The sequence below is a fragment of the Piliocolobus tephrosceles genome, chromosome 12 (assembly GCF_002776525.5).
Source record: "Piliocolobus tephrosceles isolate RC106 chromosome 12, ASM277652v3, whole genome shotgun sequence".
In the NCBI taxonomy this organism is placed as follows: Eukaryota; Metazoa; Chordata; class Mammalia; order Primates; family Cercopithecidae; genus Piliocolobus; species Piliocolobus tephrosceles.
In genome coordinates, this window is record NC_045445.1 from 46,249,143 (window position 1) to 46,262,363 (window position 13,221).

Genomic DNA, 13,221 nt, shown 5'->3' on the forward strand with positions numbered 1-13,221 from the left:
TACACTTTTAGCTAGAGTTTTATTGGTTTAGAAATTATTCCAAAGCCAATGATTGTTTTGTGCCTTTGATGTTACTAAGGAGAAGCTGGAACAAGCTTGGGATATGCAGAAGAGGAGGAAAACCTTCTCTCAAGGAAAGAGTCAATGTTTCTAATCAGAGAAAACAAAAGGCAACATCCTCCAGTTGTGTCCCAGTTTCTCGCCTTACATGGGGAAATCATCAAAGGACTGAAAAGAACCCTTTGGGGTGGGGGAAAACAGAGGTCAAAGCAATCCTCATGACCCAGTTTAAACACTAATTCTCTCACTGGGCATATATCCTTTTTTCCACATATATCCTCTGTACACATAAAACCTCCTCCCCAGACACACATAAGAGATGAACAGCCAGGCACAGCCATCTATGAAATAGATAGACAGATGCATAACATGTGCAGAGAGGCATTATGATGCATGCTCTGGAGAGATTACCATCACAAAGAAAGGCTTGCCCAAATATTTCTCTAGTATCACACCACATCATTCCCACAAAGACACATGCTCACATAATACTGGTTTTCTGTCCTTACCCAGACCATAAGCCCAATAATCAGTGACTTGCAAAACATTGCACATGGAGCCATGGGTTGTTAGTTTTGCCCCTGTTTTTTAATACAGCATAATCTCATTAAGAGCATAGACCTCAGGAAAATTGGATGCAAACTCTTAATTTGCCACCTGTGATTTTATACAAATAAGTTACCCCTCTGTGCCTCAGTTACCCCATCTGTAAGATGAGAATGAGAATAATACGTACTTCATTGGGTTATTGTGTGGATTAAATGAGCTAATGTATTTAAAGCTCTTAGGAGTAATTAAGAGCTCTTAGGACTGGCTGATAGGGTAAACTTGGATTCAAAATTTGATTTAGGTGAGAGGAGAGGTAGTGGGAATAGATGGAGGCATTGGATTCTCTTTCTGTCTTGAGGTAGTAAATAGCTGATTTCCTGGCTGTATGTATACTTCTAAGTAATCATTCCATCAAAAGACACCATTAATGGTAGCAATGCATTCACTCTTTTTTGAGGAAATCTATATATTTGCAGTCAATGTGGTATTATATTTGTTATTTATAGCCTGTTTTGTATGTGCAAACATTAAGTATACTTTTGAGACTACATCTTTACTGTAAAACTCTTTGTAACTGTTAAGAAAACCTGTGTCTCATGGAGACTACTTTTACCCTGAAACATGGTCACGTACAGCCCTAGAATGACAACACATCCCAGCAGTCTCAGCAAGAAAATATGTGTCCCAGCGTAAACTCTATGGATGAGGACAGTGTTGATACCTGGAGCTGCCCACACTATTTTCACCCCCATGGCACAAAAATAATCTGGGCAAGTAAATGCCTAATTGTGGGCATTACTACTTCCTTCTGCCAACTCTAGGCAACTCCCTCTCCTCTGTACCCTATGAAGGGCTGTCCGAATATGGAGAGCAGCTCTGGGCTATTAAAGGTAGGCCAACGGCAGGAGTACATAAGAGGCTTACCACGGATTCAGGAACGCCAGGCTCCCAAATAGACCATATGTTTTTCTAGAGCTAGAGCTATTTTGTAGAGAAAAACAAAGGGTTTTCTGGAGCTGTCTCCTACCTATCTGAGCACAAATGAATCAGTGGCAAGTAAACCAACAACTTATCCACTAGGTTGCACAGTGCAATGGAAAGAACATGGACTTTGGAGTGAGAGGAATGCAGAACTGCATCCCAGCTTACTTACGTGTGACCTTGAGTAAGGCATCTAATATTTCTGGCCTTCAAGGTCCTCACTTGCAAAATGGGAATATTAACCAGCTGTATCACAGGGTTGTCATAAACACTAAGTGAGATTAGAAATGACGTCTCTAGCACAGTGCCCAAAACAAATTATTCAAATAAGATTCTCCTCCTCCCAATCCTTGCTTACCATACCACACAGCTGGACTCCTCTTGACAGGCAGAGACAGTAAGGACATCTCAATGGCTGTCTGCCTATCTGCTGTGGTGATGGTTGTTTTGGTTTCAAGTCTGGGTTTTTTAAAAATTTGTTTGGTTTTGGTTGGGTTGATGGCAGGAGAGATTAAAGTAGAAGTGGAACTAGAAACATTTAAAGGTATAGGATAAGCTTGATAGAACCTTAGCTGAATTCTTAGGATTACATTAACTTTCCAAGAGCACATTAGAAATGGGGAATTGGGGTGGATTGTGAAAATAGTGGAGCAAACAAGAGGGGCCAAAATTAAGCAAGTGCTCTGGTCATTTAGTGAGTAACCTGGAATTTGAACACAGAAATGGGAACTAGAGGAGGGATGGGAAACGGGACTGTAAGATAAGCTTCACTGTACCAAAGGAAAAGTACAAAAGTGGGATGAAAGTGCATTCCTATGTGAACTGTTTCGGCTATGAAGACATGACCACACCTGAAAGCTTACCTGTCATATAGATGTGAGGGAGGAGGGGGAGGAAAACAATATTAAGCCTAACAAACTCCTCAAACCCTGTCATGTGTTCATACCCTCCAAGTATTTCAACTGCAACATTTAATGTCTTCAAAAATGTTACTTTATGGACGGGCGCGGTGGCTCAAGCCTGTAATCCCAGCACTTTGGGAGGCCGAGACGGGCAGATCACGAGGTCAGGAGATCGAGACCATCCTGACTAACACGGTGAAACCCCGTCTCTACTAAAAAAAAATAAAAAAAAACTAGCCGGGCGAGGTGGTGGGTGCCTGTAGTCCCAGCTACTCCGGAGGCTGAGGCAGGAGAATAGCGTGAACCCAGGAGGCGGAGCTTGCAGTGAGCTGAGATCCAGCCACTGCACTCCAGCCTGGGCGACAGAGTGAGACTCCGTCTCAAAAAAAAAAAAAAAAAAAAGTTACTTTACTGACATATACGAAGAATTGTCACAAAGTATTTTTTAAAAAGGATTGAATGCATTAGGTGTCTGAAAAATTATAAAGCACTTTCTTTTCTAGTAAAAAAAATAGGCTATGACCACACACTGGATTGCACAGTTAACTTAGGTTTTTCATCTATATTAAATGTCGATTGTTATATACTTAATAAGATTGAATGTAATATTCTGAATTAGTCATTACAGTAGTATAAATGAATAGACTGACTGGATCACTGCACTTATTTTCCATTTTTCATGGAAACAACTTTCTCCACCTATAATTCCACAGTGGTTTAAAACTAGGTATTTCATTTTCACAAGACACTGGTAGTTCAAATCTTTCTCAGGAGCTCTTAAGTCTGCTCCCCTTGCTCTTCCATCACTCACAAAAATATTCACAGAACATTTTTGCTAATAAACATTTTAAATCACAAATACAAAATTATAGAACTCTCTCTTTTTAAAATTACTAGAGGTGAAAGCATGTGACCCTCCCTAAAACTTTCTTTTGGCTTTGCTTAAAGGCAGTAATCAAGAAGAATTTGGGCAGGATAACGGGTAAATTTACTTAAGTATCAACACGAAGAATCTTTTGTATATTCTTGCAGAAGGGCAGTGAATGTTTCCTTACTAAATAAAATGTGTTTAAATTAGTAACTGCAAACTAGCAGCTTATTGAGCACAATAACCCTTTTCAGTCTATCACATCTGCAGTTACTAGTGGGCTATGTAGAGTCACATGGCTGAGATACCCAATATTTTTGCTGCTGCAATTTCGTTACCACTACCTCTTCCCAAGGAAAGTTCTAGTTGGTATATGTAAAATTTGAAATTGGTTTTGAGTATTTGGGAATGATTGTTCTTTCCACTCTCAAAGACAGTGATAAAAAGCTTTGGAAGTCCTGAGGTCAGGGCTAGGAATCTCTGGCAAAATGTGTAGTGCCCAAAATTACTACTACTAGTACTACTGCTACTAGCAACTGTTCCTGCTGTTACACCTCCTCTTCCTCTTTCTCTTTCTTTCCCTCCTCCTCGTCCTCCTGCTACTATGACTAGTACTACCACCACCACCGTTTATTGAGCTTTGACTATATATACCAGGCACAGTAGCAGGTACTTTACATGTATTGCCTTTCCCTTCAATGTATTATTAGTCCAAGTTTTATAGATGGTGAAACTGAGGCTCAGAAAAAGTATGTGTTCAAGGCTGCACAGCTAACATGACTCCTGTCTGTCCAACTCCAAAGCTGTCACAGCACACTGCCTCCCAGGACCTACATACCATTTTTAGGAGAGGCAAGTTGTAGAAACTAAGGCCACAGTGTCCTGGGTTGGAGATGAAGCTGGACACCAAGTCAGGAAGGGAAGGGAAACATATGTGGATGAACGCAGTGGATCTAGTGATTCCTATTGTTAACTCACCAGTAGCAGAACAATACACAAACAGAGCATTTACGAGTCTGACTTTTCTACCCTTCGAAAGGATAATAACTAACACCTTATTTCTTGCTTCACCTTCATGATCAAACTTCTTGCAACCTGCATTTCCTCTTTTTTTTTTTTTTTTTTTTTTGAGACAGAGTTTCGCTGTCGTTGCCCAGGCTGGAGTGCAATGGCACAATCTCAGCTCACTGCAACCTCCACCTCCTGGGTTCAAGCAATTCTCCTGCCTCAGCCTCCTGAGTAGCTGGGATTACATGTGTCTACCACCATACCTGGCTAACTTTTGTATTTTTGGTAGGGACGAGGTTTCACCATGTTGGCCAAGGCTGGTCTTGAACTCCAGACCCCAGGTGAGCCATCTGCCTCGGCCTCCCAAAGTGCTGGGACTACAGGCATGAGCCACCGAGCCCAGCCCTGCATTTCCTTATAACTTACTTCCTCCCTGACATCTTCATATTTATGTTCCATCTTCATATTTTCATAGAACCTTCTCCCTCAAAGATCACTAATGAAATCTTCTATGCCTCTGCTCCAATTGACTAATCAAATCTTCCACATTTTGAAGGTCTCTCCTTCCTCTGAGATTTTGATCCTCTGTTTTTGTTGGTTTTCCTCATCTCTTGACTGCTCTTTGTTTCTCCTTTGCTCTCCTTCAGAATTCACATCCCTATCCTATACCCCTTGCTCACTGTAAGTCATCCTCACAACGGGTCCAGGAACCACCAGTGATGAACAAGAGACATCCAAGTGGCGTGTACCTTGGTCTTGCAAAAAAAGTGTAACAGAGTGGTCAAGGGCACAGGCTCCAGAGCTAAAGTGCCTGTATTCAAATCCCCACTCTCTTACCTGCCAGTGGCATGAACTTGGCAAAACACTTAAATATTTCTTTATCTCTGTTTATCTGTAAAGTAGGAGTATTAACAGTGTCTATCTCCCAGAGCTGTTGTGAGAATTAAATGAGTTAACACATATTAAGCGCTCAGCTGGAACAGAGGAAATCCTCAGTGTTACTTATTATTGTAGTCTTTAAGATAATAATGTCTAAACCTTTGATTTTTTTCCACAAATGAACAATTTACTTTTGATATTTAATTTTCAAAATGCACAGCATTCTTCAGTAATCTCCTCAAAAGCACCACAGACTTTCTATTTATTTGGAAAGTCAGTTTGTTATTGTATTGTGAGTGACAAACAATTGGGTTGGAATCTGTCCCAGGCCCTCTTTTCAATCTATACATTCTCCATGGCTTTAGTGCTACTTAGATGCTAATGACTTCCAAGTATACCCCTTTCCCAGATCTCTCTCTCGACCTCTAAATCCAGGTAGCCAGCTTTCTACTGGACATTTCCTACCTGCCTTTCTGACCCAGAGAACAATAAACCTTGCAGGCCTAAAAAGAACTTTTATATTTCCTAACCTAGTTAAAGGCCATAGACCCATTTGGTCACCTAAACCGGAACCCTGTGGATCATCATAGTATTTCTTCTCCCTCACTCCTTCACCCATTAACTGATCACCAATTAATACGGATTTACCTCCTAGAAATATTTTGAATTTATCCCTTCTTCCCTAATCCTACTGCCACTGTCTCAAGCTGGGCCTTGGATCAGTAAAAATCTAACTGGTCTCTTTGTCCTCACTTTTTACCCTGAACCCTTGACCTTTGCTCCATACTCCATACTACAGCCATAGCAGTCCTTCTTCAGTGCAGATTTTATTCAGTTATTCACCTGCTTAAAATCCTTCCATGGCTCCCCAGACTTCTCAGGTTAAAGTCTAAACACCTATACATGGCCTACAAGGCTCTTCATTATCTGGGCCCAAGCTACTTACTTCTCCATACTCACCTCTTGCAATCTCATGTCTTACATTCTGGCCAAGCCAAACTTCTGATGGTTCCCTGAATGTCTCCATGCTGATCACCCTTCTGTATTCTCGCATGTGGTCCCCTTCACTCCCTTATCTCATTTTCATTGGCAAAATTCTACTCTTATTTCAAGATAACTCAATTTTTATTTCCATTCTGCAGCCTTTCCTAAGTTTCTCCGGCAGGCCTGAGTGTTTCTTCCTCCATGCAAACTTGCCATCATGCATTTACATTCATTACAGTAATTATCACTTCACATTCTATTTGCCATTTTACCTGTCAGGTTTTCAGCCAATCTGTGTGTTCCTTGAGGGCAGTTGCCATTTCCTACTTATCTGTATATACCCAGTGCTTAAGGCACCATTTTCCCCATAAAATGTGCTCATTTACACCTCCACTAATACCTCTGCTTTCTGTCTCTCCAGAGGGAGTAATTATTTCTTCTCCTTCAACATCTGGCTAAAATGCATTTTTTCCATTAAATTTTCCAATTATACTAATTTCACTGACTGCTCCTTAAAGAGGGCTCCACCAACAAATATATTTGTGCTCTAATGGTTTAGATTCTATTCTTTCTTCTACCTCAACCACCTTAAAATATTTAAGGATTATCTGCTGAAATCATTCATAGCAGTGTTCTTTAAATTTATTTATTTTAAAATATTTATATTCTATGCTTGGAGAAGCAGCCAAACATCTATTACATAGACTCCAAGATTCTTGCTCTTCCCAGACCAAATATCCTTCCAATGAGCAATAGGAGCAGAAAGAAGAGAATACCAAGCCATCTAAAGTTTGAACTCTAAAGAGAAAGACTTCCAAAGTGGATGAAGCTAAGACCTAGTAGCAAGACAGAAAGCTAAAATTCCCCAAACTAAGGGAAACCTCTCCCTCTCTTCCAACCAATCTCCTTTCTTTCTTCTTTCTCCTAACGCTAAAGAGCAGTGCCATCTAACTCTTTAAAAGGATTGAGAAGAGCCAGAAGGAAATCAACCTGCCCATGGAGCTTCTGGGATGGATTAACCCATTGTATCACAGCAGTTCTGGAAAGAAGAAAAAGGTGGCACACAAAATATCCAGGAAAGTGCTTTAATTTACTCAATGCCATAAAAGCTAAGAACAAGACTAAATAAGTAAAATTGAAAGGGCTATACTACATTCATTTGTATTTTCTGCACTGCATGCTGCCTCTATAAATACTCTTTCTCACTACATACTGTGTTTTCCCTAACTAGACTGAAAGTTCCTGGGGTCATCAACCACATATATTTCTTTTGTAGCCCCCAAATTGCCCACCACACTGAGTACATAGTGTATGCTCAATAAATGCTGTTGACCAACTTATTACTAAGTATTTAACTATATTTGCCCCTCGCTATGTTTTAGAATGCCTATTATTCACAGAATCATGGAGTATTGGAAGCGAAGAGGAAGTATTCATCTGTTGGTATACATTTCCCCTTGGCTATGCATCACACAGAGGTTTCCTTTGAAAATGTAAACAAAGGATGCCTGATGAGCCAGGACAAAGAACTATATATAGAGATCAAGTGGCTATAGTAGCAAGGTCAAAGCATGCCCTTCCTTAATTACATTAAAGGGAGTCTTAGAGCTGCCTCTGCCTCCTTCCCATGTTCTCCAGCCCCAACAGAAAACATTTTCCAACTACCCATCTACTGAATTCTGAAACCTTCAGCAGCAATTATAACAAGCTACATTACCATAGAAGTCAGCTAACAAATCTGTAGTGATCTTAATCTCTGTTTCTGTTATAATAGGAAGACTGCAGCTTTGTTTACTTTCTAAGGAGAATAGAGAACAGGGAGAAAGAACCACGATAGGGAGGCAGTATTTATGGCCCCTTTAGGAAAAGTCAATCTGTGACAAAGACATTTGCAGACAATAAAGAAGGGGAACAGGTTTGACAGGAAAATACCCTATTCCAGTTTTCAGAAGTGCTTTAGCTGGTATCTTCCGCCCCCACCCAATGTGAAATGCCTGGTATACACTGTGAATATAGTCATTCCCTATAGATGAATCTGGATTACATAAAATGAAAAAATTCCAAATCACCCATCAGTGTCTGACTTTCATGACTGAAGTATTCTACTATACATTTCATTTTATACAGTATTTATAAGCATTTATGAAGTCTCAAGTCCCTTCGTTAACTAGATTTCTAATCCTGAGGCTTGTCCTGAAGGCTTTTGGAGACACAGGCTCTGTGTTGAATGAGGATAATAAGTAACCTGGATTCACGTATTATTAAGAGGAAGTTGGTCACGCCGGGTGGCTCACGCCTGTAATCCCAGCACTTTGGGAGTCCAAGGCGGGTGGATTGCCTGAGCTCAGGGGTTCGAGACCAGCCTGGGCAACACAGTGAAACCCCGTCTCTACTAAAATACAAAAAATTAGCTGGGCATGTTGGCGTGTTCTTGTAATCCCAGCTACTCGGGAGGCTGAGATGGGAGAATCAATTGAACCTAGGAGGCGGAGGTTGCAGTGAGCCGAGATTGTGCCACCGCACTCTAGCCTGGGCGACAGAGCGAGACTCCATCTCAAAAAAAAAAAAAAAAAGGAAGTTAAGGGCACATCCTTAACTTTTCAGAATGGATAATGTCATAGAAGACAGAAATGGCCTTCCATAAGCCATCCTGTAGGGTCCCTGTCATCAAAGACAGAATCCTAAACACAACAGACTATGAAGTTAAATCCCAAAATACATTCTCATTCTCAACAATATCTCACTATTCTTTCCCCGTTCTCAATTAATGTTTATATTCAATTGTCTGTATTTCTTGCAGATGTGTATCTACATCAGGGTGGATTCTTGTAGCATATAAGCCCTCAGAGGGTAGATACTGTGCCTATGCTGGTTTCTTTATACCTGGTACAATGCCAGGCATAAAAAAGGATTAGTAAAAGTTGATCTTTTGTGTATCTAGGGCCGACAGTGGCCTACATGATGGGATTTAGCAAGCATCCATAAAAGAACACTTCTTGAATTTCACTGTACGGGCTACTCTTTCCCCTTACTCTATTTGCATGTGGCAGCGCTAGTGTCACCTCATTAAGACTCAGGCAAGAATACTAACTTCAGGAAGGAACTGTTAAAACACTGCTTGTTACCTAAAAATCCAAAGTGGGTCCTTCCCTATTAACACAATGATGGATCGTTTTATGAGACTTGTCACTTAAAAAAAGAGTAGGGTCCTGAACATAAAGGTTTGATTGGCAGGATGGGCTGGGAAAGGTTGGAACAGGCTATGTTTGGGTGAGGCTGGCCAGGTTGATAAGCTCTTCAGAGTGGAAAGATGAGTCCTTAGAGAGGTCCTAAAGTGAATGAGCTATAAAAATAAACTGCTTACTTTGCTATTTTCACTACAACTTGTTCTGTACTTAATAGTCTTTTTGATGAGAACAAGGAAGGTGATTATAATTTCTAACCACATTTTATTCACTATTAGCTTTTACTCTACATTCAATCATGCAAATTCTAAATCAAGGGATCTCTTATCTTGTCTCCTGCTTACAATACTCCCTTGTCCCTTTGCCAGTGTGGATGTCTTATACTGTAATCTAACAGCATAATGAGAAACTTTGACAGAGTGGAACATTAGAGGGATTCTGATCAGCTGAAAGCCACTTTGAAATACTTTATATTTTGTTTCTCCCCTCTTGGAAAGAATAAGCCAGGAGAGAAAAAGAACAGAATAAAGAAAGTAACCATTCACAGCATCCTGACCTGTGATATCTAGAAAGAAGTCAAAGGTCATGTCATCATTCAACTCCTCATTTTATAGGTAAGAACACTGAAACTGAGAAGCTAAATGACTTACATTCATACCATGAGTTCATGGAAGAGCCAAGTCTAAAACACAATTTTCCAAATCACACTCTAGTGTTCTTTCTTTTCATTCCTTATGCTTCTTCCCTAATCCCCGACTTCATTTTACAGTCTCACATCTGAGTTTAACCAGTACTGTATGGACCCTACATACAGCACCACTCTCTTCCACAAATGGAGTGCCCAGGAGGGATTAAATTTCTATGGTATGCTCATCATACAAGTACACTCTACTTGAACAAACTGAATACTTTAAGAGATCCAAATGATTAGGGGTCAGAAAGTTACTCATATAATAAGAGGATTCATTGCCTTACAAGAAGATTCTCCACAGTCTCTTAAATAGGAATCTATAGACTGGATTAAGAGATGAGATCTTAATAAAATTGAAATTAAAAAAACTTGAATTGTTACATTTATCTGTCATACAAGTAAGATTAGAACCAGACTATCAGGCTCTAAATGGAATTAGAAACATTTGTATCCAACCACTGCCCATGAGGAATCCTATAATATTTTACCCAACCCTGTTTACACTTGAAGCCCTACCATCAGCTCTTCAACAAAATCAACACAAAACCAAATGGTATGAGTTTCACGCTCTTGAGAAAGAGAAATAACATCTTTATTTTATTATGTCCATTTAAGAAGAGGTCAGCTCTCCTTCTAAGCTCTGCTCTAAGATTTGATGTAGATGACAATTGATTAAAACCTCACACTTGTACAGCACTTTACAATTTACAACTTTAAGATAGATATGATTTGTTGATGACAAGAATAAGTGGAAAGGTAATGAGTGAGGACCAGGTGGGGTGCATGGTATAGATAGGACCATGGGCAGGGGATGAAGAGGGGGAGAGGCTAGAAAGAGGAGAAGCAGTCCTGATAATATTGTTACAGAAACAATATTGTGCTGAATTAACCTCACTTTACCCCAAGGACCCAGGATTCCCAACTTCCCTATGACACCCCAGTAATCTCTTTAAGGAGTGATAATGTCCAGTTTGATGATGGATGAAGCACACTTCATGTCTGATTTTCATACTGCCTGCTGTTTGGAAAGGAGAATAGGTTGCCCCTTGAACTATTATCCCCCCACCATCCATCACCACCATCTGTCTGTTCTTTTTAAACCATAGGTTTCTGACACATTTTTTGGAACAAGCATCCTAAAGGAATGAGACTTTCTAGAACTGCTATTCAGTCCTTCATTCCAAATGACTGGGCTACACTCTGACAAAACTGAAGTCCTCCCAAAGGGTCACCCATTTCAGGTCCTCTGAAAAATCACAAATGTTTCTGTTACATACCTCAACCTGCTGGCAGATCTGTATTAGTTTGGCCATTTGATTTTCTAGTTCGCTGTTGCGCTTAACCAGGTTGGTGAGGTTCATCTCCAGAGTTTGCTGTCATCGCAGAGAGTATGAATCCAGAGGGAAACAGAGAAGAGGGGAAGAAAGAACCATGAGCTTTAGAACCAATGTCATGTGAAAATCAGTTAGTCAGTAGACAAATGTTTCAAAGATTCATTTAGCATCTGCCATGAGCCAAGCACTAATCTAGGTACAAGTTAATAATGCTGCACATTTGCTCATTGTTGGGGAAAATATGACATTCATGACTTTGTGGATGTGGGAATTTACTGACATTAAAGAAACCTTATATTTTCGATAATATCTTTAACTTTTCAAAGTATTTCATAGGCAATATCTCATTTTGCCCTCGTAGTAATTCCACAGCATATGAAGAACAGATATTATTATCCCTTTTCCAGATGAGTAGACTAAGAAAACTATTACACGTGTTCCTCAACTTATGATGCAGTTACGTCCCAGAGAGGGCATTTTCAACTTAAGAAATTTTCAACTTATGATAGGCGTATCCAGGTGTAACCCCAACGTAAGTCAAGAAGCATACTGAATGCATATCACTTTCACATCACTGTCAAACTGAAAAATCATAAGTTGAACTATGGTTAAGTCAGGGACCGTCTGTAATTATTGAATGGTTGCCAGACACTATGCCAGGCAATTTCATATATACTACTTAAAAACCGTAACAATCCCACAAAGTAGAAGATGCCAGTATTTTACAAACGGGAGTAGCAAGCTTCAAAGTGGAGTTAAAGTATTTTGCACAGTCATATTACTAGCATGTGCAAAACTAGGACTGGAACCCGTGTATCCAGCCCTCAGTCACAGTTTTGCCACAGTATTCCCTGATTTTTTTTGTGTTTTTGCTTATAATATTTTATATTTATCAGTAGGGTCCTTCAGGAAAAAAAAGAGTATTTTGAGTGTGGAATTCATCAAAATCTAGCATTGTATCTCACAGCTTTCCTTCTTTGGCACCAAGGCTTCACCCACAAGAGAGGCAGAGCTTCAAAATGCAAGGCCTGACTGTATCAAGAGAGGACATCAGCCAGGCACGGTGGGTCATGCCTGTAATCCCAGCACTTTGGGAGGCCGAGGTGGGCAGATCGCTTGACCCCAGGGGTTCAAGACCAGCTTGGGTAACATAGCAAAACCCCATCTCAACAAAAAATGCAAAATTTAGCTGGGTGTGGTGGCGGGCACCTACAGTTCCAGTGACTCAGGAGGCTAAGGTGGGAGGATCACTTGACCCCAGGAGGCGGAGGTTGCAGTGAGCCAGGGGTCACACCACTGCACTCCAGCCTGGGTGAAAGAGCGAGACCCTATCTCAATAAATACATAATAAATAAATAAATAAATAAATAAACAAATATTTTTAAAAGAGAGGATATCCATTACTTATCATCGTTTACTGGTACATAGATTCTTTCAGGTACATATTAGGAGTACTTTGTAGATCTGTTGAATATAACGTTGTTACAACAGTAGTCGGAATTCTAGCATGTTTTCAGTTGAGCAAGCTACTGTTTCCCATTCCTTATGTGAAAAACAGAGTATCATTTCACTCTAGATTAATCATGAGCTTTTTTATTTCTCCCCAATCCAAAGTCTTTCAGCCCTGGTAGCTGCTTTTCCTCTAAGACTAACCCCAATATCTACTTCTCTCTCACCCACTATCCCAATACCCCATAAAGTCTGTTCCAAATGTAATACCCCAACTTATTGGCCCTCATTCTGCTAGCATACCTTCCCTCAGTCATGTTAAGTGCTACAC

The 13,221-nt window shown here is 40.2% G+C and overlaps 1 protein-coding gene across 1 annotated transcript in view; it reads right to left on the minus strand.

The window, feature by feature from the left end:
- The window catches only part of MID2 (midline 2), a 93,303-nt gene that overhangs the window by 52,526 nt on the left and 27,556 nt on the right, over positions 1–13,221 (minus strand). The window contains exon 3 of the mRNA XM_026451995.1: positions 11,385–11,480. Coding sequence (XP_026307780.1) covers positions 11,385–11,480 — 96 coding nt within the window. The remainder of the gene's footprint in view (positions 1–11,384; positions 11,481–13,221) is intronic.